Source organism: Solanum verrucosum, unplaced genomic scaffold (genome assembly GCF_900185275.1).
Source record: "Solanum verrucosum unplaced genomic scaffold, falcon-dt-bn FXZP01000009.1, whole genome shotgun sequence".
In the NCBI taxonomy this organism is placed as follows: Eukaryota; Viridiplantae; Streptophyta; class Magnoliopsida; order Solanales; family Solanaceae; genus Solanum; species Solanum verrucosum.
Genome location: NW_026020231.1, coordinates 4,657,468 through 4,685,088, shown reverse-complemented (window position 1 = coordinate 4,685,088; position 27,621 = coordinate 4,657,468). Strand labels below are relative to the sequence as shown.

The following is a 27,621-nucleotide window of genomic DNA, read 5'->3' as shown; positions in this document are numbered from 1 at the left end:
ATCTCGAAACAGTATTGTTAAAAAGTGAAAAGTTATTATTAATCATTTATATTATTTGGGATGAATCAATGGCTTGAGATTTTTGCTAGTGGCAAGACTCAGTCCATGTAGGATGGCTAGTCTTTCGACTTGTACCACAATCATGTGATAATAATACTCACGAAAGTCTTATGGGAGTATAAATATTATCCCTATCTCACAGGTAAATTTATTTTCAATACTCTAAGCTCAAAAATAAATAGTCCAAGACGTTTCAAAAAATAAAGTAACAAGAGTATAAAATATAAATTATGGGAACAAGACAGCACATAGTTTATATGATAATCACTATAACAAAATTATATGATAGTCAAAATACAAGGCAACAAATAACAGCAGAAATTGAAAGATCCAAAACTACAAAAGAGATACTATGACTATTGATATAAACGAGTGACAAGACAACATATTACTTTTTAACTGTCTACCTTAATTTGTGTTCTCTATAATTTCCTATATAAAATCATATACTTGCTTAATTTTTTTTAAAAAAAAAACACATAACATTCTATTATATATATATATATATATATATATATATAATATATGATGAAATTATTGAATATTATTTTTAGTGGCATATGCTTTTAAATTGCTTCACATGTGATGTAACATGTTAGTTATAAAATTTCTTTTAATGTTTTCTTCTCTCTTTTCTTAATCTAACTATCGAAATATCTAAATTGAGTTAAGCTATAAAGAATACAAATAATACTTATTATATATATCCATTGAAGTTATAAATTATAATGAAAATTAACCTTTACTTTTAAAATCGTTCCTTTTCATTAAATATATTTCTAATTAATTTTGTTCAAACCATCAAAATCGTCAAATTAATGTAAAACGGTAATTCATTTACTTAAAATTTATTAAGTTATTTAGTTTTTAAATTTTGAAAATTGAATTCTTGTAAAAATAAAGATATGTGTTATAGAGTTCTTTGTTTTACACCCTTACTCTGTACACCTTCTGATTAAATTTAAACTTATTCTCTATTGTATTGTTTCAGTAAATATTATATTCGGCTAAATATTATTTATCATCATTATCTTATTCTGCCCATTAATAATTTTAAAAATAATTTAATAAAAATATTATAAGATACAAAGTGGAGTTAGAAATTTAATAAATAAACAACAATATAACAAAATGCAACGACTATTCAAAAGTGCATCCCCCTTTAAAAATGAGATGTGAGACAACCCTCTCAAGGCCAATTCCGATCTACTGATAATACAAGTGAGATCTGAAAAAACAAGCCATTATTTTATTAGAGAGCTTATAGCAACCTCTCGAATCAACATCAGGCCGATTTAAATAAATTGTTGTACGATAAAAATAAATAAATTGTTTAATAATAAAAAAGGCAAAATAAAAAAAAAGGATAACAATCCTATAATAATAAATTTTCATGGTTACATAAATAAATATAAATTTCATAATATAATACAATAAAAGGTGAGTAATAATTTTAATAAATATTATTTTATTTTTTAAAATAAAATTAAAAAATACAATACAATAGGTTGACATTTGTGAACTGTGAAGAGGGATATCTTAGCCGAAATACTGTACCGTTCCACGGTTTCAGGCCGGTGAAACCATGCCGGCAATTTTAAACTCTTCCCTCTTTAACTTCCACCACCACCCACTGTTTTCGACGGCGGTTCTCTCACTCCGCCGCCACCACCTTAACGTCTCTCTTTTTTCAGCTTCACGCACTACTCTCAGAGCTTACTCTACTTCTTCCTCCTCAGTACCTATTGAATCATCGGCGAACCAGAATGTTCGAACCGGACGGTCCGGTTCAGCAACTTCGCCTCCAGTTGAACACGATACTGCTCAGAAAATCGACGTCAATCCTCCTAAAGGTACCCGAGATTTCCCCCCTGAAGACATGCGCCTCCGCAATTGGCTCTTCCATCACTTCAGAGAGGTATATGTATAAATTGATTACATTGTCTGCTGTTGTTGTTGCTGCTGCCGCCCTTGTACATTTGCTAATTTGTTTTTACATATTTCAGGTATCTCAGCAATTCGGTTTTGAAGAGGTTGATTTTCCTGTGCTAGAGTCGGAGGCTCTTTATATTAGGAAGGCTGGGGAGGAAATTAGAGACCAGGTTTGTAACTGGTGATTTTGTTGTCTTGTGAATTGGTAAATGCTAGGAGACCTTGGATTGTGAGCCAAATTATGACGAGGGGTGTGCTGATTTTGCTGGATCAAACTAGCTAACATTTAATTGTAGTCGGTGCATGATATGATTTGTTCTACATAAAAAGTGTTATTTATTTTGCTCTGCTTCATTCTTCTTTTGTTTATCAAGAAAAATATTAGTAGTTGGTTTGCTCGCATTATGGTTTGGCATGAGGAGTCTATAAGCTGATTTTAGTTCTAATTTGCTATTCTTGTAAGATACCTTTGTATCTGGGAACCAGAGACTTGCATTCTTTTCTTATTTTGTTACTTTATTTCTATCCAAATAAGAAGAAAACTATCAATTTGAACTCTAACTTTTAAATAGTACGCTATAACAATTTTCTATAAACTTCCTCTCAAGTTACCCCAAATCACTTGCTAAGTTTTGTGACTGGATCTGATAGGGATAAAATCATGTTTCAGATAGAAGACTAAGAATAATTACATGAAATGATTTGGTTCCCAACCGGTATTTCTTCTCGGAAGTGCTGTCATAAATGGGCATTTTTTCTACAAAAGATGTATTTTCCAATTTTCTCTTACCAACCATTCCTTGAGAGTGCGGGTGTGAATACCTAAATGAGGGTAATAGGTGAAAGGCTATTTGAAATCTTAATCACAACTCATGGTTGAGATTTCTTTATACTATTTCTTTTTTATCCCACTCTAACAATCCCGTTTTCGAGTTGGAAAAGTGTCCCATCTACAAGTATTTGAAGTATTGCACAAATCACTTCTTTGTACATTTCAACTACTTTTGTGAGCATGACTTAACCTATCAACAACAAATCATTGTCACTGTGTATAAGTTAAACTCATATACACTTATTTTTCTTAATTAGCGCTATACTTTGTTAGATCCCCCCTTAATGCTGCTGTGCGTTTGAAGACCTAGCTGATTTGGCCTTTTTCTTTTTTGACTACTCTGCTTATCGTTGAGCTAGGTAGGCTAGACTTGTTATGTTGTCTTAAGCATTGCAAAGAAAGAAACTGAAATGCAATGAACAATGATTTTTTTGAGAAGGTAACATTTTCTTGTATAACTATTTGCTACATAAAAACATTTTTTGAGAAGGTAACATGAACAATAATATCATTTGTTCTCTTTCTATATTGCAGCTTTACTGTTTTGAAGACCGTGGAAACCGTCGAGTTGCATTGAGGCCTGAGCTGACTCCTTCATTGGCAAGACTTGTGATACAGAAAGGGTAAATATCTAATTAGTTTTATTTGTGTATAGAATGTCATGATTCTTCAGCGACTTCTCAATGTTCACCATTCATTTATATTCTATTACACCTTTGTATCCAGGCGGGGATGCCACATTTTGATCTGCACGTTTTTTTCTGTCCAGAAAATCTGTATCTCTTCCATTGAAATGGTTTGCTATTGGACAATGCTGGCGTTATGAGAGAATGACCAGAGGAAGACGTCGTGAACATTACCAATGGAATATGGATATAATTGGTGTACCAGATGTAACGGTAGGTTAAGCTCTATATATTTGGTTGATCCTTGGTACTGTAATAAAGCATTTGAAAAGAACCCGAGGGCGCGACTTTAGTGGTCAATGGAGTGAGTTGGGAACCATGAGGTTTCATGTTCAAATTCCAGCGGAGGCAAAACTACTAGGTGATTTCTTCCTATCGTCCAAAGCCTTGGTAGACAGAATTAACCCCTAGGAATTAGTTGAGATGGTGCAAACATGCCTGTACACCACAGTTTATTGTACTTGTCTGTTTACATGTAGCAACTTCTATATAAAATGCCCCTTTTAGACCGAGTCAACTACATCTCAATCAGTCTGAAGATATGTTAGGATTAGATTTTCTAAGTAAAAATGCTTGGTAAATTTTTGGGTTAGACATGATAATATTTCCTGGCAAAAGGAATGACTAGTTCTGGTTCTTGGATCAAAATCTTCTCATGTCTGAAATTGAAGTCCTAAGTCATTAGATGTGGACATAGCTTGATTTCTGAATAGGTTATTTTACTCACTGATTGTAACCTTCATGTTAGATTGAACATAACTTGTATTCTTAGCACTCATTTGAGGTATTCTTTCCCTCTTCCATATGTTGCATGTAAGTTCTGAGTTTTTCCAGAGAAAGATGTTTTCTTGCTGCTGAAGCTTCAAATATATAATACAATGGTTTAGATGGTAATTTCACATTTTCACTCACCCAATTTATTTGTAATTCCTCTTTCTTTTAGGGTGAAGCAGAGCTGATATCTTCAATTATTACCTTCTTCAAGCGCATAGGCCTCACAGCATCAGATGTTGGGTTTAAGGTCTCTAGTAGAAAGGTGTGTGCTTATGTTTTTTTTCCGTATCATTCACCAGAACAATCTCTATTGTGTTCTTGCTACTTGTTTGCATCTCAGTTACCAGAATAGATATGTTTCGAAAGAACACATGATTTAAATGTTGTTTCGTGTCAATATCGTAGAATCGGAGATTCATCGTATGCTATTGTCATTTCTTCTCAATTTACAAAACCCACTTTCTACTTAGTGACATACCAAAATTTATGCTACTAATGCAGTATTTATACTACTGCCACAATTTTATTATCATATTACTTTAAAAAAACAATTTTATTATAATAGTTAGAAGCATGACATGTTTCACTTGATCAACCAGCTTGTAAACCATTACTTCAATCACATTCTTTTCTACTACCTCCATAGTATACAAATTAAATCAGAACACAAATAGACAGTAATAGTTACTTGATAGGTTGTGCAAAAAAGGGATACTTGTGATACCCATTATGAAGAAATGGACCTTTGTGACCTCAATATGCATGGTAATATATGGGGGATACTAGTGATTTTACATTTGAGAAGCTATATCAATAGACATTGAAGAAGGGGTGGTTCCTAATGATGTTAATAAGTTGTGTTGCATGATTTCTTTGGTGTGTTCTTAAAGTTTAGGAATAATGCCGCTCTTAATTCAATCCCAAAAGCTAGCTTATGAGGTGAGGATTATCCAAAATCATATAAGGAGATAAACCCATCGCTCAACCAATGTGGGACATTTAAGACCACCTCATGCCCAAGACAAGCATGGATAATGTAACATGGGGGCCAACATTGGCTAAACGATATACCAGGAATTGAGATGAGTCTAAATTTGATACAATGTTGAAGTGTATGTCCACCTCATCTATAACCAAAGCTTAACCTGCTACCCCCCCCACCCCACTTTTTTTACTTAATTCTTCAACATCCATAAACTGAAATAAGAAAGTAGCTATTAACTTGTTAAATTTTTTCGAAAGCTTAAAAGAAGCCTAGTTCATAGTAGATTATTATCATGTTAGGTAATAATTTCATGTTTTACTAGTAACTTGGTCTTTATATTGATGATATCGTCCCAGACAAATGCGAAATACTATTTCTTTTTTTTTTGAAACTTGGTAACTTTGTATTATAACACAATAGTACATGGGCAGTACTAAACCTTATATACAGATGAACTCCAAAACACCACTGTTCTAAATCTAAATTGAATCTAAAACATCAATTATAAAGACAGTTTCATTTGAGTATAATTGATTGCACCAAAAACATAAGAACAAAATGCAGTTGAGTTTAACTTTCTGCATACTATTCTCTATGCTCTCAAAACACCTAGAATTTCTCTCTTTCCAGGTTGCCCACCAGATTGAAGCAGGGATAATTCTCCATCTCGTTCTGTCTTTAGCTAGCACTTCTACCTCCTCCCAACTTTTTAGGGCTTCAGTAATTCTCCTAGGCATAGCCCAGGATATGCCTTTGAGACTCAAGAATACCCTCCATAACTGTTGGGTAAATTTGCAGTGTAGAAAAAGATGGTTAACAGTTTCTGATGTTTCTCCACAAAGAAAGCACCTAGAACATAAGGTTATCCCCCTTCATAACATTATCCTGTGTCAAAGCTGCTTCCTTAGCTAGCAGCCATATAAAACATGAGACTTTATAAGGAATTTTGCCTTTCCAAATTTGTCTTCATGGTCAGGTAGGAATCTGTTGACTTGGTTGCTCCATCAACCTGTAAGTTGCACCTACTTTAAATATACCTTTGCTGCTTCCTTTCCACCATAATGCATCCTTTTCAGCCTGGAGTCCATTGAAGTTTCCAACAATGTTAAGAAATTCTGCCACTCTCATCACTTCCCAGTCATTGAGATGTCTTCTGAACTGGAAATTCCAGCCCTGTGTTGTCCAAATCTCTGCAATGGTCCTTTGTTGTGAGAGAACTAGGTTATATATGTCTGGAAAGAGGAGTTCCAGATTACCTGACTCATGCCATTTATCTTTCCAGAATTTGGTCTTGTTCCCATTCCCCACTTTCACCTTGGAGTTGAGTTTGACTTCCTCCCATAATTCTCTTATGGATCTCCATAAACTGACCCCATAAGGTGAAGTCACATCCTTGGTCATCCAACTATCTTCCGCCTCATATTTGGCACCTACCACTCTTTTCCACATTAACTGATCTTCAAACGAGTACCTCCACAACCATTTCATTCTGAGTGCTTCACTTTGAAATATCAGATTTTTTATTCCCAATCCGCCATTCTTTTTCCCAGTTACCACAGATTCCCATTTCACCAGGTGAAATCTTTTCTTCTCATTGTTACCTTGCCACAAAAAATTCCTTCTTATCCTATCCAATTTTTTGATGACCCTTGCTGGAATAGGAAATAATGACATCATGTATGTTGGTAGAGCATTAAGTACTGAGTTGATGAGGGTCAACCTCCCTCCCATAGATAAGTATTGAGTTTACCATCTAGCCAATTTTTTCTCGCACTTCTCTATCACGCCATTCCAGATTTCAATAGACTTGGATTTTGCTCCCAAAGGCATGCCCAAGTAGGTTGTTGGCAAAGTGCCAACTACACCCCCAAGAATTGAGGCTATATAACTCATATTATTGACTTCATTAATGGGATACATAAAGCTTTTTCGCCAATTAATATGCAAGCCAGATACCCCTTCAAATAGGACAAGGATCGCCCTTAAATATTTCAGTTGTTCTTCCTCAGCTCCACAGAAGATGAGTGTATCATCGACATATTGAAGGTGTGTCACTTCCAAACTTTCAGCACCATCTCTCGACACATCAAAACCTTTCAATCATCCTCTTGTGTTAGCTGTCTTAATCATACTGTTCAGACCCTCCATAGTGATTAAGAACAGGAAGGTGATAGTGGGTCACCTTGCCTGAGCCCTCTTTGTGAGCTGAAAAAACCTGCAGGAAGCCCATTGATTAGAACATAAAAGTTTATTGTTGAGATACAGAACATAATCCAGTTCATCCACTTTTGTCCAAATCCCATCCTTTCTAAGATCTTCATCAGGTACTTCCAGTTAACATGATCGTACGCTTTTTCTATGTCTAACGTGCAAAGAATGCCAGGCTTTTTCTGTTTAGTGCTAGAGTCTACTGCTTCGTTAGCAATCAAAACGGCGTCCATGATTTGTCTCCCTTTTATGAATGCCATTTGTTGTGAATCCACCAGTTTGTCTATCACACCCTTCAGTCTCTCTGCGAGTACTTTAGATAGTATCTTATAAATACTACCTATAAGACTGATTGGTCTATAGTCCCTTTGCTCCTTAGCTCCTTTCTTTTTGGGTACAAGTGCAATGAATGTAGCATTAAAACTTTTCTCAAAAACTTCTTGATCATAGAATTTCTGAAAAGTATTTCTTTTAATCAATCAATAACACTATGATGTTGTTTAGCTGAGCATCAGCCTGACAAATGGGAGCTACAAGTAGGTGTGTGAATGAGGCTTGCAAATGTCGTAACTCGTAAGGAATTTAGGTGGCTTCTTCTTTTCCCTTTTGACAAGCATTGCATGAGGCCTAACTATCTTCAGTGAGTTAACGAGTTTTCTTGTATGACGGAAGTTAGGCAAATCTCCTTGGAAATAAGTTTGAGTTAATGCCTGTTATATGATGTCTTCTTCTTAAGGATGTCATTTATGGTGCTGTTTCAGCTTAAACAACTCAATGTGATTTTGATCTCTTTCTGTATTGAAAGTATCATGTGCTATTTGATAGGTCTTGCAAGAAGTATTGAGGTGCTATTCCGTCCCAGAAAATATGTTTGGTAGAGTTTGCATCATTATAGACAAGGTCAGTTTGATAATGTAATTCAATTCTTATTGTTTGATCTATAGTATTCCAAAAAGGCAAAAATAGAACACACTGGTTACTTGATTGCACCTGTTCATTTTCAGTTGGATAACTGTTTCTTTGGCATTAAGTGTGAGATGGTTATGGGTTTTCTTATCATATTATGCCTAATTCTTACTTTAAAAAAAGACTACTGTCTATTCTGAGGTAGTGGAATATGTTTGGCAACTTGATTTCACGATCCTGCATGAAATTCTATTCTGCTTGTCTACTTCTGTTTTGTTTTTGATATGATACAGATAGACATTGAATCACAAGTTGATTGAGGCTGTTTATATTAATCCTCTATTTCACTTTATTCAGACCCATTTCATTCCAATAGTCAGAAGTTTACTCTTCAGGATCTTCAATTAAAAGTGCAACTTATTTATATCAGAGTTGTGCTTATTGCATTTTTCTCACATGATAAGCCCAATCACAAACCCCTCGACCTGGAGTCAAAAGTGGCCCTGTTTTCCACTTTTCTCTCTTGGTGATACGAACTACCAGCCTTTAGGTTGGAGGTGGTGTCATTTCCCCTAGGTTATCACTTACTTTCAAAGGTACCCTTTTAGCATTACATCTTAAAGGAGTCTATTGAATTTTTTACTTCTAAAAGGAACCTAGCATTGTTATTTCTACTAGGAGCTCAATCTTTTTATTTTTTATTTTTTGGTGACCGTGGTGAGGGCCAGTTAATGAACAGACAGTTGTTTATAATATAGTTGATTTACGTATCCCCTACTGTACATTTCAGTCTTCTTGTTCTAATCAACTCCTGTTACCCTCTTGTCTGAATAGATCGGAAAGATTCCAATGGATGATATCAGGAAAGATCTGTTGTCTGCTGATATGTCAGAGGTAGCTATTGAAGACCTATTGCAAGTCCTGTCACTGAAGTCTTTGGCAAAGTTAGAAGGTTGGCCGTTACAACATTTACTTCACTAAGGTTTACCTATGGTCTTCTTCTATTTGTTGCTCAAGAAGTATCTCTTGGAATTTATTTCTTCACTTGTTATGTTATTATTCCCTTCATCCATACATGTCCACTAGTTAATGTAGATGATTGCGAACAAGTTAGTATGGGCCCCTTTTGACTGTTTCTCAAGTTTTTGCCAAGCTAGCTCCATTAGAAGGCTGTGATTGGTCCAAAGGGCGGGTCACATACGGATTTCTTGGTTATCAAAAAATATTTCTGTTTGGAGCAGCTTTCTTGCACATTGTGCTTTGTGACTTTGCATCTTCTTGATGCTTTCTAATATCATTTAATTACTTTACCAAAAAAAAAAGTTAGTTTGACCTTGTATATTACCTGAATTGTACCGTAGAAGATATTAAATTAGCTGTTGGAGGGTGCATAATATTTCCGGATGGGTAAAAAATCAGTAGCAGCTTATGTTGGCATTTCCTATCAAAAATAAATTCTTCAGACTTGAAATTTTTATATTGTTAGATTATTAAATATTTTTTACCATGTGCGCCCAAAGGGTAGTGGCGGCAGGTTTCCCTTGTCATAAAAAAAAAAATAAAAAAAATTCAAAAGATAATTGGAGTTGAAAGCGTTATGCATTGTCCAAAATACCCCTTTGTATGTACCATAATTTATTCAGTTTGGAAGTTTTATATCATGTAAAAAAGGTTTTATTTCATGGAAGTTTCCTCTTTGCTAGAACCTGTTAAGCACCCAGGAAGTGGATCCATGAATGTTGTATGAATTGCACCAGAGCTTTGTCTAGTCTAGCTGTAGATTGTTAACGAGAATATGAAGTGGTAGAACTTCTAAGATATCCTCTTCTTGAACTTATGTGAATTTTCCAGATGAATATTGTATTTCTACCTGCATTCGAAACGGAACAGTTGAAATCCTCTACTGATGTATAAGTAAATATTATAGCTTAGAGGTTTCTGATCTTGGTTTTTATACCTTTTTGTTTGTGCAGAGAAACTTGGGGCCTCAGGAGAAGCACTATCTGATTTGAAGCAACTATTTTCACTTGCTGAGAAGTATGGCTATTCAGAGTGGCTTCAGTTTGATGCATCAATTGTCCGTGGTTTGGCCTATTACACTGGGATTGTGTTTGAGGTTAGACTCGAGATTATTTTTGATAGTATTCTGAACTTTGTGCAAGAAGACTTGGAATTGGTTAACTGCTTGTTGGATTTGTCTTACTGATAAACTGTTTGCTCGTAAATGGGTATCTCTTCCACTTCATTGAGTAATTACAGTTTCCTGCAGGGATTTGACCGTGAAGGAAAGCTCCGGGCTATCTGTGGTGGTGGACGGTATGATCGGCTATTATCTACCTTTGGAGGCGATGATCTTCCAGCTTGTGGATTTGGATTTGGTGATGCTGTGATAGTAGAAGTGAGTAGAACTTCCTGTTTCCAGTCCTTTTTTTCCTTTTACTGGATGTTAGAGATAAAAAAATCGTTTTTTTTCCGATTGATGATCTGTGAAGTATGAAATACTTCTACTTTGAACTTAGGTGGAAGTTCACATTAATTTTATGGACATTGTTGAGATGGACTTCTTTTGCCTGTTTTGCTTCACTACTATTCTCAGTTTTCCATCCAATTCAAGCTTTTGGTTCTTGTGAAATTTATTAAATCTTTGAACATCACAGATTCTGTTTTCTCCATGCCTGTATCGGTGACCTGCATATAGCAACACTTGTAGGCATAGGGCATGAAATAGATCCCCTTGTGCACACAAACATGCAGCAAATGACAATCACCACTACCTTATCTTTTTTTTTTTCTTTTTTGAGAAGGTAACGATTTGTATTATAAACCAATACTTATGTAGTACTGAAAGCCCCTTTACAAAAACGTATGAAAATCTAGGAACAAAAATAGCAAGCCTAGCATGATTCTAATACTTCTAGGATTGCTTCTGACAAACACCACTACCTTATCTGAAATTCCGTGATTGCACTAAGGGCTCCAACCAAGGCAGTCTTCTCAACTTTGCTTGTTTCCCTGAGATCTATGACCTTTTATTTCACAGAATAGTTGCTTTCAGTAAGATGAGTTTCTCCTGGGATAAGTCTTGCTGATAAAGATGGAGTATCGAGTATGTGAGCAGATTTGATGTTGAAAGGTGTCAGCAAAGGGAACAAGTTTTCTTTACATAAGATTTAGAAACTGTCTGTGAGCTCATGGTAGATTTGCACTATGAATCACTAGAGTACAAGATAAAGGAGAACACCTAAAGATCTTTGAGCTTGTCATTTTTGAGATTTTATTTTGATCCTTTTTACTTCCAGGATAAAAGGGGAAGGAGTGGGGTGGGGTGGGGGGTGGCGGGTTGTTGCTAGCTGCCACTAGTCGTAGTCGGTATTTTGTTTACTTTAGAACTCTTCTTTTTCTTCTATGAGGAAGCTTCCTCCTTCCATTTTGATATCTGTGAAATGCTGCAGTAATATTTTATAGCTCTATTGCATAATTTCAATTTGAAAACCACCATTGGTTGCAGGGACATACCCTTTCTAGCCTTTTTGTGTCATCTGTATGTTTTCTGCTAGAAGATTAGGTCTAACCGGTATTTGTTTATGCTTTGTCTGTTGGGGAATACTCAGCTACTCAAGGAGAGGGGACTCCTACCAGAACTTAACCTCCAAGTAGAGAACATTGTCTGCTCACTGGATCAGGAACTTCAAGGTGCGGCATCTGCAGTTGCCACCATTCTCAGGGAAAAAGGGCAAAGCGTTGATCTGGTTTTGGAGAACAAGCCACTTAAGTGGTACATTACGATCTATATAGATTCACTATTCTTTGTTGATGTAGCTCCCTGCAGCTTCATTATGTATTTGCTGTTTCACTTTGAAACTCGTACTTCCAATTTTCCATTGCTGTTTCACTTTGAAACTCATACTTCCAATTTTCCATTACTTGTTGTGAAGGGTGTTCAAGCGAGCAGCACGGATAAATGCACACAGATTGATTTTGGTTGGAAAGGCTGAATGGCAAAAAGGCATGGTCAATGTTAAGACTCTTTCAACAGGTGAGCAATTGGAGATAAAACTCGATGAACTGGAGTAACGGAACAGTGTCTTGGTGTATGCAATAGCTTTTTTGCCATTCTTTTTATAATAATTCTAAGTTGTTTATTTAGCTGGGTATTTTTTAGTGATGGCAAAGCAATGAGGTATTAAATTTTGCTGTTATATTTTTCTTATGTTGGTGAAAGAAAACCCATTTATCCAATTTCAGGCTTGAAATCTTATTGCCTGTGTAATATCAATTAAAATAACTAAGGCCTCAATATAAAACTAACTGGTTTCAATATGTAAATCCTCTGTATTCTTTTGACTCTTCTTAGGATACATCTCATTCCAAAATCTGTGTAATTTAAGGCAAGTTGGAGATTTTCTGAATTAGAAGTTATATACATAGTACACTTAAACATACATAAACATTTAAGTTTCTAGCCACAATAATAAATTAATTGCCATTAGAACAGGGAGAAGGCCTAAAAAACTAGGGGCAAAATTGAGGAACTACCAAAGTAAAGTAGGATGCAAAACAATGTTTTATAGTAGAAGACTACAAGTATATACACAGATATTTGTACTAAGCTTTGCATTAACTAAATTAACATTTTAATGTGGATTTCACATTTTCACTCCATGCATCTCCCTAAACATGTAGTTTCCGGTTGATTTATCTATTATTTCCTACCTACATTGGTATTTTTAAATGTCCAATTGTGATCATAAACCTTTGTTAATTTGATTAAAAAATATGCACTCTTTGTAAGAAGGGAACATAGGTGGAAACTCTAATTATACCATTTTGGTACTCTTTAATTCATACTTGGTCGCTTGGTTCATGGAATAAGGTGAGATATCTAAATTTAATCCAAACTTAATTCTAGATATCCCACCTTATTTCATTTCCCACCTCCTAATGTGATAAATTAGTTCAAGAATTATAATCCCAAAATAACTTAATCTGCAAATTAAATGACCCTGTATTGTATTAGAAATACAAAATTCCTCAACGAAATGACTTTTTTTTACTACTAAACATAGAACGAATACAATGCAATTCACACATCTGGTGGCGATTCTTGAACTAATTTATCTCATTTGCCCGATGTTGATTGGATTCTTAAACTAATTTATCTCACCTGCCCGATATTGATTGAAATTTTTTACTAATACGAGCATTTCAAGTTATGCAATATATATATTTTAGCTTCATCAAATTTTATAATACAGATTTACTTTTTAAACAACATTTTTGAAATGAAATTTATAACTCACATTTTCAAAAATACAACTCATAAATTGCATTTTTTTTTTGTTTGTTTGTCCAAACAACTAAAATCCCAAGCAATCCACAGTCATGGCGTCTTTCTAAAAAAACCTCAACAACTACACTCACAGCTGCAAAGCAACAAATTGATGTAATGGCCAGTCCTTCTCTTCTCGATTCTCTCTTCCAACGATCTTTAGAAGACTTAATCAAAGGTCTCCGTCTCTTCGTCGGCGATGAATCATCCTTCATCTCCAAAGCCGTCGACGAGATCCGCCGTGAAATCAAGTCCACCGATCAACAGACCAAAGCCACTGCTCTTCAGAAACTCACTTACTTGCATTCCATCCATGGCGTCGACATGTCTTGGGCTGCTTTTCATGCTATAGAACTCTCTTCCTCACAGTCTTTCAATTTCAAACGCATTGCTTATCTCGCCGCTTCGCTTTCATTCGATCCTTCAACTACTGACGTCATCCTCCTGCTGACTCATCAGCTTCGTAAGGACCTTCAATCTCCTAATTCGCACGAAGTAAGCCTCGCTCTTCATGCTTTGTATTTCATTTCTACACCTGATTTAGCCCGAGATTTAACTCCCGAGGTATTTACTTTACTTAATAGTAACAAGGGTTCTACTAGGAAGAAAGCAATTGCTATTATTTTGAGACTGTTTGAGTTATATCCAGATGCGGTTAGGGTTTGTTTTAAGAGATTAGTGGAAAATCTGGAGAATTCTGATCCGGCAATTGTATCTGCTGTTGTGGGTGTTTTTTGTGAGCTTGCTTGTAAAGAACCTAAATCTTATCTCCCTTTAGCGCCTGAGTTTTATAAGATATTGGCGGATTCTAGGAATAATTGGCTATTGATTAAAGTTTTAAAGATTTTTGTGAAGTTGGCTCCATTGGAGCCGAGGTTGGGGAAAAAGCTGGTGGAGCCAATTTGTGACCATTTGAAGAAAACGGGTGCGAAGTCATTGGCTTTTGAGTGTGTGAGGACTATTGTTAGTAGTTTCAGTGAGTATGATTCTGCTGTGAGGCTTGCTGTTGAGAAGATTAAGGAGTTCTTGAATGAAGATGATCCAAATCTCAAGTATCTTGGTTTGCAAGCACTTACCATTGTTGCACCAAAGCATTTGTGGGCAGTCATGGAGAATAAGGATTTTGTGATTAAATCGTTAAGTGATGCGGATGCAAATATTAAACTTGAGGCCTTGCAACTTGTTTTATCCATGGTTTATGAGGATAATGTGGTGGATATTTGCAAGGTTTTGATTAATTATGCTCTTAAGTCAGACCCAGAGTTCTGTAATGAGATTCTGGGATGCATCTTGTTGACATGTTCAAGAAATGTGTATGAGATAATTGTGGATTTTGATTGGTATGTATCACTTCTTGGGGAAATGTCGAGAATTCCGCACTGTCAGAAGGGGGAGGAAATAGAGAATCAGCTTGTGGATATAGGTATGAGAGTCAAAGATGCAAGACCAGAACTTGTTCGAGTTGGCCGTGATTTGCTTATTGATCCTGCATTGCTTGGCAATCCTTTCGTACACAGGATTTTATCAGCAGCTGCTTGGGTGTCAGGGGAGTATGTTCGATTTTCAAAAAATCCATCAGAAATTGTGGAAGCACTGCTGCAACCAAGAACCAGTTTATTGCCATCATCAATAAAAGCTGTATATATCCAGTCTGCATTCAAAGTACTTACCTTTTATCTGCATTACTCTATTTCTACCAAGGGAGTTATTTCTTCAGCTTCTCAAGGAGTGGCAGATCTGATGCATGGAAGAGTACAGGAGAATTCTCAGTTTGTAAGAACTGGACCAGTTGCTGATAGTGACACAGATGATGGGGGGTTGAATCCCAGGATGTTACATCGATCTGTTAGGGATGTTTCAGTAGAGAGTTTTGAGGATATGTCTGTTGCTCATGAGTGGTTGTCCTCGACTTCCTCAAAGGCAGAGCCAATCACTGAAGAGTCTATACTTAACATATTAGATCTCGTAGAAATAACGTTGGGGCCACTAGCAGGAAGCCATGAGGTGGAGATACTGGAGAGGTCAAGAAATGTCCTTGGTTTGGTTGAACTGATAAGAGAAGAATTACCTGGTTTCTTGGTGAAAAGGGAAGAAGACAATGACAAGGGACAAAAGAAGACTCATGAAATGATCAAACTAATTGCTGAAGCTTTTTCAGAAGAGCTTGGTCCAGTTTCAGCAAGTTCTCAGGAAAGGGTGCCTATTCCTGAAGGAATGGTGCTTAATCAAAGTCTGGATGATCTGGATGCGATATGTGGGGACCTTGGGTTGCATATACCCACTTCTTTCTCCCTTGGAAAATCAATTTCCTCCGAGAAGGATGACGTTACCATGTCGGATTGGCAAAGTAAGGAAGAATTTGAATCAACTGAATCGACGTCTCTTCTTGCTGAGCATCGCAAACGTCACGGGCTATATTATTTACAGTCACAGAAAAAGGAGATGGTATATGATGATTACCCACCTGCTAATGACCTTAAGACTGGAGATAATGCTGATGATGAGGCTGATGATCTGATTAAGCTGACAGAACAATCTCTCTTCTCTAAGAAAAAGGTAAACCAAGCAAAGCCTAGGCCTGTAGTAGTGAAACTGGATGATGGGGATGGACCTTTTATCCCTGCCAAAAAGGTAGAGTCAAAAGATGACCTAATCTCTGGTGCTGTGAGAGATGTTCTTTTAGGTGATGAAGCAACAACATCATCATCACGAACTAGGAAGTCTGACAAGTCATCAAGTAAGAGAAGACAGAAGGACAAGTTAGATATAGACAAGTCTTCTGGACCAAAAGAAGATTATAAAATGATGGAGAATTCTGAACAAGACAATGCAAATTTGAGAAGAAGCAAACGCCATTCTCGTGGTAAAGAGAAGAAACATAGAAGTACTGCAAAAGATAGAGATGAACATGAAGAGGAAGATAAGCAGAAGGTTAGCCATCACCACGGCAAGCATAAATCCAGACAAAGGGCAGACGGGGCTCTAACATTAGCAGCACAATCACCTGTTATTCCTGATTTTCTTTTGTAGCAATGATAAAATTTGTTCAATATGCCTTAGGTGAGTTCTTCTGTACATTACACTTTTTTTTTTTACTGTTTTGGTTACTCATTATACTTGCAATTGGTGAAGTGGTTTTTCTCCAGCCTTTTATTTTCCCCGTGTGAAATTTCTTTTGGGAAGGGTATATTTTTGAGTTCTCAACACTTGTACTAGGAAACCTTTATAAGGCCTTGACCGGTTATGATCCTTTGCTTCTATTTGTTTTTCTATTCATCTCTCATCTATGTGTGCATGCTCAGTCACATTCTTTGCTAGTTTGATGAAAGGTAAAAAGATAGGCACCAAGACCTTTTCCAAAATCAAAATTAAATGTGCTTATAGTCGCTGTATAAATGCCCCAAGAAAAAATGATATAGTGGCTGATAAGAATATAAGAGGGCTAATCCATAGTCTATGGAAAAAGCTAAACGATTCGTAATCTCCTATAGTTGGTGGATAAGATATGATGCTTGTGAATTTTTCATCATGAGGCCAATACATGCTTGGTGAGAGTTCATAATAACTCAGAAAAAAAGTGAATATGGACATGTTAGATTATGATAATCAGAAAAATATGCACAGGTTGAAAGATTTAGGCGAAATACGCTTTTGACATCGTGCCTAAGAACGAGCTGCTTGTAGGATTGCTGTACATTGGTGTTATAACTGAAAAAACCAGTTCCTTCATCAAATGCCAATCCAAAGAAAAACTCATTTATATTCCATTTGATTAAGAAAATCCATCACTAGTGAGGCTTGCTTCGTGGTAGAGAACCTCCACCGCCAGGCGCCAACAGGTAGATTCTGCTCATGTGAAGTGTAAGTGCGATCCTTGTGGAATGAGGGTAGGTGTATAAAACAAGAGAGGAACCAGCACACAAGCAGTCCCTTCTAAATAACTGAAACAATTATTTGTTGTCCCTTTTTTTATTATCAGGAAGGTGATTGGTCTCTTGCATTCTAACCTTCTAAACAATTATGGATTTTGTACTGCCATAACTGACACATTACTGAAATTGTATGGCTGTCAATATTGGGCTTCCACCTCAGTTTGGATTTTCGGCTGTGCAACAGCTGTGAAGTGGTTGAGCATATTGAGGGAGGTTATACTGACTTAGTTCTTTGCTGTTTACTTGTATTCTGATGTCATGAGAAACATCTTCCGTTGTTTTCTATCCATGAGTGTGAATCTATTGTTACTGCAGACAGATGTCTTCCTTAACCAAAAAAGAAAAAAATTACAGATGCAGCAGCAGATGTCTGAAAGAAAAAAAGGAAATATCTTAGTGTAGAAAGAATCACCTTACAGAATTTGTGAAAGCAGAGAACCCCCCCCCCCCCCCCCCCCCCCCAATATTGCTTGCCTAGTATATGTTCTCTTCTGTTATTCTTATCAAAAAATTGTTTCTGTTATTCGTTTCAACTGTCATAAGAGACTGGGTTGAGGAGAAGTGATCTGAGAATACTCGATTGAAAGACTGTCTGCATGATCAGCAGATCTAAGCAAAGAGCTTGATATACATGAGAGGTATACAGTGGACGAAACTTTCATTGTTGTTACTGCTTTCATTTCTGTATTCTCTTTTTTCAAACTGTCTTTGGATGCTTTACTTGAGCCGAGGGTCTATCGGAAACATCTTCTTTATCTTACGAGGTAGGGGTAAGGTCTACAATGTGTATGTGATTGCTCTGTCTTGTTGCTGCACTATTTGCTTGGAAGAAAAACAACGAAGTGAGAAATCAAATAGTACCACTTTAGATACGTCAAGAGGAAAAGGAGGGAACCATAAGAAATAGGCACCCAAATCATAAAATCATGGCTGATGTTTGACCATACATTCATTTTAGGAAATCATAAAATATTTATTGATAATAACACACATCAAATTAAGGTAAAACGTGTATTTCTTATATCTACCTTACCGTTACGGAATTACCTTTCACTTTTTTCAACATTCATCCCAATTCCCAAAGAATAAGTTCTGTTATAATGGAAACTAATGTATCTCTTTGATTTTCTCGAATCCTTGTCAACTAAAAGACCAGAAGGGCTTTAGTAGAGGTAAATCTAGAATTTCAGATGACGAGTTCAATCTTTAAATTATTAAAAATTATGGGTTCATGTAATTTATTAAAGTCATTCTCGAAAATAACTTGTGAAATGTTATGTTACTATATTACAAACTCATGTCCCACGGAAAAGTTATTCGTTACGAAGGTAAAAAAAAAAACCCAAAATAGAAATGAGAGACAGGTACGTGGAGTTGCCAATGCCTAAGGTTGTCTTCCGGAAGTCATGGGAATATTTTGGATTAGTTGGGATCCACTTGGCATAACACAAATTCTTCTTCTTCCTCCATCTTTCTTCTAAAAAAAAAAAAACACAAAAAAAACTTGTAAATTATAGCTGTAAAAACTAATCATTTTTTTCTTAAATGTGTTGAATAAATAAATATTCCCTCAACATGTCTCAACATCAACTCCAAGAATATTCTCTCTCTGGTAATTTTCACAATTACTCAATTCCTTCTTCCTCTTTCACATTTTTTCAACAATGATTAGATCATCACGTTTCCTCTTCTATCTTTTTCTACATTATAATAGTTCATGTAATTAATATTAATCCAGATTAGTAAAATTCTTTTCTATAAGAACCTCTCTTTTACAAATAATTGTATTTGATATTAACGCGTTCAGATTACTGTAGTACGAAAAAGATAAATAGGAGAGGTAAATCAAAGTAAATAGTAAATACAATTTTTTTTACATATTATTGAAATCCTTACATGAATGTCTTGGAGATATAAAACAAATTAGTTAAAATAATAATTAATTAGAATATGTCTTGTGTCTAATTCTAGTGAAAAAGCATGTAGTTAATTTTTTTGCTTCCATCTCAATTATATATATTTCCTCCTCTTCTTCCTCCTCCTCATTTGCTTTGCTCCATTTTAGTATTTTTTTCGAATTCTTTTCTTTCGAGTTAGGGTCTATCTTGTTAATTATGTCTTGAATTTGTTTATCTTTTATATATTTTTAGAAAACTCATAATTTCTATTGATTTAGAAAATCTATTGTCCTAATAAATTTTGAAAAGAAAAAATCTCTCTTATAAGTTTGGAGACTAACTATTCGAAATCTATATATAAGAGTTGTAGTTGTCCATTTATTCAACCTTGTGTTATTTCTTCTCTCTTCGCTTTGTGTGTGATTGTGTGCTGGATAACCCAACCCACAATTTTCCGCAACATATGAGAAACAATCTCTCTATCCTACAAAGGTAAAAAGCAAGGTTTGCGATTTTGCGTATATCTTATCTTCCTCAGACTCCACTCGTGGGATTGCAGTGTTGTTGTAGTAGTATTTTTTTCCATAGAGTTTCAAGAAAATGAAGAATGAACAACAATATCAATTCACTACTACAAAACTATTCAGTATTTCTCAAAGGTACCTCCATAATCTTGTGTCCTATTTTATTTTATTTGGGTCTGGTTTAGTAATTGGTATAACACTATTTTTTTATCTCCAAGATCTAATTCCCAACACTTTACAAAACAAATTATTTTCCCCCCAAATAATCCAATTAACCTCACCTCCACCTCCACCCCCACCCCATACACCAATACCCCCACCACCCCCACCATCACTTCCACAACCTCAACAACAAATTCCTCTTGTTTTAAATAATGAGAACAAAATTTTAGACCCTAGTAGAATAGGGTTAAAAGATTTTATGAAGACACCAAAATTAAGTACTCCTAAACATGATATGAAAGATGAAGAGTTGATATCGAGGGCTATGATGGTGCCACGTGTTAGTGATTTGCCATTTAAGAGAAAGCCAAAGATTGCTTTTATGTTTCTTGCAAGAGGAAGTTTACCATTGGCTCCATTATGGGAAAGATTTTTCCAAGGACATGAAGGTCTTTATTCTATTTATATTCATTCTCAGCCATCTTTTAATGGAACTGCTCCACAAGAAGGACCTATTTTTCATGGCAGAAGAGTAGCAAGTAAGGTAAGTTTAATTTACTATCACTATTGATTAATTAATTATAATTTGCTTTTGATATTGTCTGCTTCGAATCTAGGTTGTTACGATACATTATTAGGGTATAAGGTTTGTTTATTGGTACAGATATCATTTTTACGGATATGGGAATTACCGTGCACTCTCTTTAAGTACTCAAACGTCTTCATTTGCCTAAACTCAATAATTAAACATTGAATTTAGGCAAGTACTACAAGTATTTTGATAATTGTAGTGTTTAAGCCAAATAATAACTTTGAACTTTGTCTGTATAGCTTAAATCTTTATCGTAAATGTTTTGTTTGTTTTCATCTCACATAGAGATCTGCAAGTTAATTTTTAAAGTATTTACGCACAAACCTAGTATAGTGAAAAAATAAATAATATGAAAGTACGCTGAGGAGAAGAAAGACTCAACTGGTGCCGTATCAAATGGTCCGTGTTTTACTAGACAGCTCGGAAACTGAGCAGGGGCGGATGTACGCGTTAAATTGAATTCATAGAATTTAAATTCTGAACCTGTCAAATATAAAATTTTATATTATTAACGATGCAATATTATAAATAGTAATAATACTAGCAGATTTTGATGGATATAGATCACCATATATTAGTTGACTTAGACCATTTATATGTCTTGGTGTTTTATAAACGCGTCTTTTGGCATTAATTACCGAGAATCCTGGTACTCTTTGGCTATAATATTGTAAGATTGGACTATTTTACGACACTTGTGTGTTTGTGTAATTAATGCCAATTATGATGCTTATGGAGAGACCTGTGTGATGTACCAAATATGGTGCTTGTTTGATAAATTTAATTTAAAAATAAAGTTGGGTCTATATTATTAATAATGGATCCAGAGTGTTATCTATGATTCACGGGAAACTAATAATTTTTGCTCTTATATTATTAGTGTATTTAAAACCTTTTTAAGTATATCTATAAATGTTTTAAATCCTAAATTCACATCTACTTATTATCAACTATATAACTTTTGGCATAATGATAAATGTTTGATCCTAACGATTGAAAATGAAAGTTTTTTAGGGGAAGAAACTAGTGAGTAAGTTGTCAAGACAAGCACTTTTTGTTGTAGATTTCTTTTATTCTACTCCTTTTACCAACTTAGAGAAAAAAACACTTTTTCCTTCTACTATATGTTGCTACATTTTATCAAATTCCTTTCTTCTATGCCTTGGCATCTTTATCTTTTGCACGTGAACACTAGAAGGGCATGTTGGACTCCACAAACAGTTTAGAATCTTTTTACACAAATAGTCGGTCAAATTTACAGTTTACTTTTTATAGTTAGTATACATGTAATTAAAGCAGTCGAGTGAACAACTATTTAGGTTAATTCTTCAACTTCCTTACTTTATGTTTGAAGCAGAGCCCATATTGGATTAGGCCCAATTAATCACTATAGAAGGATAAGTATCTGGGCTTTTAGGAAAGTATTTTGAGTCCATTAAAATTTTACTTTTGCAAAAATCCTTTTTTTCCCACCTAATTAGTTGGAAGATCTAATAGTTTAGTAAATCATAAACTTAACATTTTAACGTGTTTTAAAATATTTTTTTTTGCAGAAAGTAGAATGGGGACAATTTAACATGGTGGAAGCAGAACAACGATTACTAGCGAACGCATTATTAGACCTATCGAACGAGCGTTTCGTGCTTCTTTCAGAGTCATGCATTCCTCTCTACAACTTCACAACCATCTACAACTACATCATCAACTCCACAAACACCTTCATGGAGTCTTACGACTTAATAAGCCCCGTGGGACGAGGTCGTTACAGCAAGAAAATGAAACCATTGGTCACCCTAGCCCAATGGCGAAAAGGGTCCCAATGGTTCGAGGTCGATCGAGAGATAGCCATGGACATAATATCAGATCAAAAATATTCTCATTTATTCAAGAGATTTTGTAGGCCAGCATGTTACTCAGATGAACATTATTTGCCAACATTTGTGACAATGAAATATTGGTGGAAAAATGAAAATAGAACATTGACTTGGGTTGATTGGGCCAAAGGTGGGCCTCATCCAACAAGATTTATTAGGCCTGAAGTGACAGAAGATTTGCTTAATGGGATGAGAAATGGGACCAAATGTGAGTATAATGGGCGGCCCAGTAACATGTGTTACTTGTTTGCTAGGAAGTTTTTGCCAAGCACTTTAGATAGGCTTTTGAGATTTGCTCCTAAAATCATGAAATTTGGATAAATTAATATTTGTATTTTTTAAAGTATTGAATATTTTTGTTAATTATTTCTTGTTCTTGATTTGGGTTCAATGGGACTGATAATACATCATTCATTTCTATTTATTTGCATGTGATGCAACTCAATCGGTTATTTGATAAGATAGTTGATTTCTCGAATGATTCCTGAACTAATTATTGTTACTCTCTCCGTTTCATTTTATGTGGCACCATTTGATTTGACACAGTATTTAATAAAAAAAGGAAACTTTTGAAACTTATGGTTTAAAACAGTTCTTAGATATTTGGCATGGTTGAAAATCATTTCATTAAGGGTTAAAGGGGTATTCCAAAGTTAAATTATTTTTAATTATAGTAAGATGACATTATTTTTGGGACAGATTAAAAAAGGAAAGCGTGCTATATAAAATGGGACGGAAGGAGTATTATTTTAGAAATTTACTTCTTTTTTTTACTGAAGAAAATTGAAATCAAAGGGAAAAAATGATTTTTTACGAGATTAGTAACGGTTAATTGAGTGATAATCAACGCTTCGGATGTGATGAAAATTGCAGACTTTATTAGTTAAAGTATTAAGTGTACTTCTCCCCAAAAGAATAAAGGAATAAGAGGGTTTTTTTCTCTTTTGAAAATTTCCAAGTCTTTGTTTGGTAGCTTCTTTGTAATTGTTCAACAGACTAGACCTGTCCTAAACTAAATTAAGACCACACACAAAATCTTTTTTGGTGTGTGTATGATATACTCTATGAATTATGTCGTTTTGAATATGGTACGTGATTATTATAAACAAATACTCTTATATATCGTTAGTAGTAAAATATGAGAATATATTTGAAATAAAAAAACTTACTACAATGAGTTTCATTCGAATTTTGTTGACTACAAAAATTATAATGCATATTATATATGGTGTTAAAATTACTTTTAAAGTATATATAATAATGATGAATCTCTAATTTGATTTCTTTAGATTCTTATTTGATCTTATTATCTCCAAAAATAAATTTGTTTTGCCTCCGCTGCTCACTTACTAAATATACATTCTTTAAATAATTTTTCAGCAACTCTAGATATGATTCCTGATATTCTAGATAGATACAAATAGGTGGAAAAAATTCATAAAATCTTTTGTTAGCACTTGTTGTTTTCTTGTAAACTTGGACGAAACTGAGTATAAGTCTGCATTAATTAAAAATACGATTTGTGTTATACTCGTCGATTGGATTGAATTTGAAAAGTGTGTCCTGTGGACAATGAAATGACAAGGACCAAGTGACTTGGACACACAACGACCAACTAATTAATGATATTATGCATTAATATATTTCTATCTATCTATTATATTATATATTATATTTTTATTATATAGAAGAGTGAAGCCAACCAAGACGACCAAGGGTATTTTGGTAATTTTACCACTAGGAATCAGCTTGTACCTCTACCTACATGGCAACCTATCATCCACAAATTATTATTCTACTATTATTATTATATTATTATTATTACTTTTCTACTTATATATAAGAGAGAGTTTATGATGGGACATTCCCTATATAATACATAATATAATAATATAATATAATAAATCATTTTTTTTACTATATAATATATATAATATATATTTATTTTCTAAGGGAGTTTATATAATATATAATATAATATAATATATACATAAACTCCCTTTTATTATATATTCTACTTATATATATAATATAATATAATAAATCATTTACAAATGACTTAAAATATTTAATATTTAAAATTCTACCATAAAATAGGTTGACTCTCAAAATTCTATCCGGGTCACATAAATTAGCAAGTTATTTGAAAGTTACATAAAAATATTATAAATCACAATAATTAATAACTTAAAAAAAAAGTGCAAATTTGGATGACTCTTCAAATTTCATTTGTGTCACATAAATTGAGACAACAAAAATAGCATATATTGCGTCCATTTTAATTTATTTGTCTTAATTTTTTTTTATATTTACAAATTGCGTAAAAATACTATAAATCATGATAATTGACAACATAAAATATGTTTTGATACAAAAAATTGCATTGATTCTTCAAGTTAATCTATCGTAAAAATACTATAAATCATGATAATTGACAACATAAAATATTTCAGAAAAATATACATATAAAAAATTTCGATTGATTCTTGAAATTAATCTATCGTTAAAATTTATGTATAAAATACAATAAATCGTGATAATTGACAACTTAAAATATTTATTAAAAATGCACAAAAAAAAAGAAATTGACTGATTCTTAAAATTAATCTATCAATGTCACATAAAATGAGACAAAAGTAGTAATATGTATTATTTAATGTCAAATTACTGAAAACTAAGTAAAATGTATTGTAAATCTTAACAATTAACAACATTTGATTAACTCTTGAAATTCTATCTATGCTACATACATGGAGACAAGTGGAGTAATATATATTAAGTATTTACAAATTACGTAAAAATATTATAAATTACATTATTAACAACTTAAAATATTTAAAAATCATATTAAATTTAAATAACTCACTATATTTTATCTGTGTCACATACATTAGGACAAAAAATAATAGTTATTGGGCCCGTGCGTAAAAGAGTTTATGCCCAAGTATAATATATAATATTCAATGACTCTCCAAATTTCATTTGTGTCACATAAATTGAGACAACAAAAATAACATATATTGGGTCCATTTTAATTTATTTGTCTTATTTTTTAAAATTTTTTATATTTAAAAATTGCGTAAAAATACTATAAATCATGATAATTGACAACATAAAATATGTTTTGAAAAAGATACAAAAAATACCATTGATTCTTGAAGTTAATCTATCGTAAAAATACTATAAATCATGATAATTGACAACATAAAATATTTCAAAAATAAATACATTTAAAAAAATTCGATTGATTCTTGAAATTAATCTATCGTTAAAAATTATGTATAAAATACAATAAATCGTGATAATTGACAACTTAAAATATTTATTAAAAAAACAAAAAAAAATTGATTGATTCTTAAAATTAAATCGTGATAATTGACAACATAAAATTGTTCAAAAATGTTGTATGTGGGTAGTCTTATTGTGCCTTGAATAACGTCAAAGAAAGTACAGGTTTGTGATAAAAAAAATTATTCCTTTATCCACGCAAAAAATCGCTTCAAAAATTTCGTTATTAGCCCCAAAACATACCATTTATGTTATTGGGCCCGTGCATAGCACGGGCAACAAAATCTAGTATTATATAGAAGAGTGAAATGGTAGGACGACCAAGGGTAAAAATGTAATTTCATTCTAACAAAAATCTATTAATAAAGATAGTAAATAATTCTAGAAACATCTTTTTATATATTAAGTGAATTATGATCAAGGATAAAAATGTAATTTCACGCTAACAAAAATCTACCAAGATTGATATCAAGAAAATTAAATAGTTCTAGAAACATCTTTTGTTATTGTTATTACTTCACTTTCTTTTCTTTTGTGAGTTATTGTACTATCTATTCATTACTCTATTTTACTATTACGTTAATTTAATGCTTAATATTTTTTTCTATTCATTATGCTTATCAAAAATGCCTACTTTAATATAAAAATTCATTATGAATTAATTATTTTCACCTTTATTTTGGCTCTAATTAATATACTTGAAAAGAAATAAGTGTGATAAAAATTAATAATATGTAGGACGACCAAGGGTAAAAATATAATTTCATTCTAACAAAAATCTATTAAGAAAGATAGTAAATAACTCTAGAAACATCTTTTTATATATTAAGTGAATTATGTTATGATCAAGGGTAAAAATGTAATTTTACGCTAACAAAAATCTACCAAGAATGATATCAAGAAAATTAAATAGTTCTAAATATTACACACTTCAGTATAAATCTCTTATTATGAAGACTAATAACACAATTTTTTCAACATTAAGAACTTCATTTTTCATCTATTCCCTAATGGCCCTACTTTTGTAAAACAATTATAAGACAAAAGTAAAATTCATTATTTCTTAGTGAACACATCACTTCTGGAACTTTTCCATATAACAAATTTTCAACAAAATTCAATTGATCCACATTTTTCAAACATTCTAATGAATATGATAATGAACCAGTTAATATGTTAAATCCAATATCAATCACAATTGCAATTCTCAAAAGGCGTAATTCATAAGGAATGCAATCAATGAGCAAGCTCTTCAAGAACAAAATTTTCAAAAATTTTGGAGCATTTTATGTCCTTTTCTTTGGTTCTCTTTAGACTTTTCAATTTCATGGTGTTGCTTTTCTTTATGGATTGTAAAGATACTTTTTGAAGTATCTAATTTACTTGATTTCTCTTTTTATGTATAATCCCAAAATTTCACATAACATATATGTCATTATATAATTTATTGAGAAACATATATTATTTATTAAGTACTATTATTTTATCATCAGTTAAAATCATTTTTATCAAGTTATATAAATTATTATTTTAACTACCTTATGTTAAATTACTGCACTCTATAATTATATTAACTTTTGTTAATATTTTTAACATCTCATTATTTGAGGTATAACATTCTTTCATCGGGTATATAAAT

General features: G+C 33.4%; 3 protein-coding genes across 3 annotated transcripts; all 3 read left to right on the top strand.

Annotated features, from left to right (window-relative positions):
• Positions 1-1,519: 1,519 nt before the first annotated feature.
• LOC125832495 (histidine--tRNA ligase, chloroplastic/mitochondrial) lies at positions 1,520-12,575 on the top strand. The gene is made up of 11 exons (XM_049511649.1): positions 1,520-1,978; positions 2,067-2,162; positions 3,359-3,447; positions 3,594-3,723; positions 4,454-4,546; positions 8,303-8,377; positions 9,218-9,335; positions 10,357-10,499; positions 10,653-10,781; positions 11,995-12,158; positions 12,319-12,575. Exons 1-11 carry the CDS (start codon positions 1,646-1,648, stop codon positions 12,455-12,457), a joined length of 1,509 nt encoding a protein of 502 aa, XP_049367606.1. The 5' UTR covers positions 1,520-1,645; the 3' UTR covers positions 12,458-12,575.
• A 1,173-nt stretch (positions 12,576-13,748) lies between these two features.
• Positions 13,749-16,857, top strand: LOC125832159 (AP-3 complex subunit delta). Its single transcript, XM_049511307.1, has one exon. The coding sequence runs from the start codon at positions 13,830-13,832 to the stop codon at positions 16,740-16,742; it is 2,913 nt and encodes a 970-aa protein (XP_049367264.1). The 5' UTR covers positions 13,749-13,829; the 3' UTR covers positions 16,743-16,857.
• Positions 16,858-20,107: 3,250 nt separating this feature from the next.
• On the top strand, positions 20,108-23,032 carry LOC125832408 (glycosyltransferase BC10-like). The gene is made up of 2 exons (XM_049511553.1): positions 20,108-20,772; positions 22,374-23,032. The coding sequence occupies exons 1-2, from the start codon at positions 20,143-20,145 to the stop codon at positions 23,013-23,015; spliced, it is 1,272 nt and encodes a 423-aa protein (XP_049367510.1). The 5' UTR covers positions 20,108-20,142; the 3' UTR covers positions 23,016-23,032.
• The last annotated feature ends 4,589 nt before the right edge of the window (positions 23,033-27,621 follow it).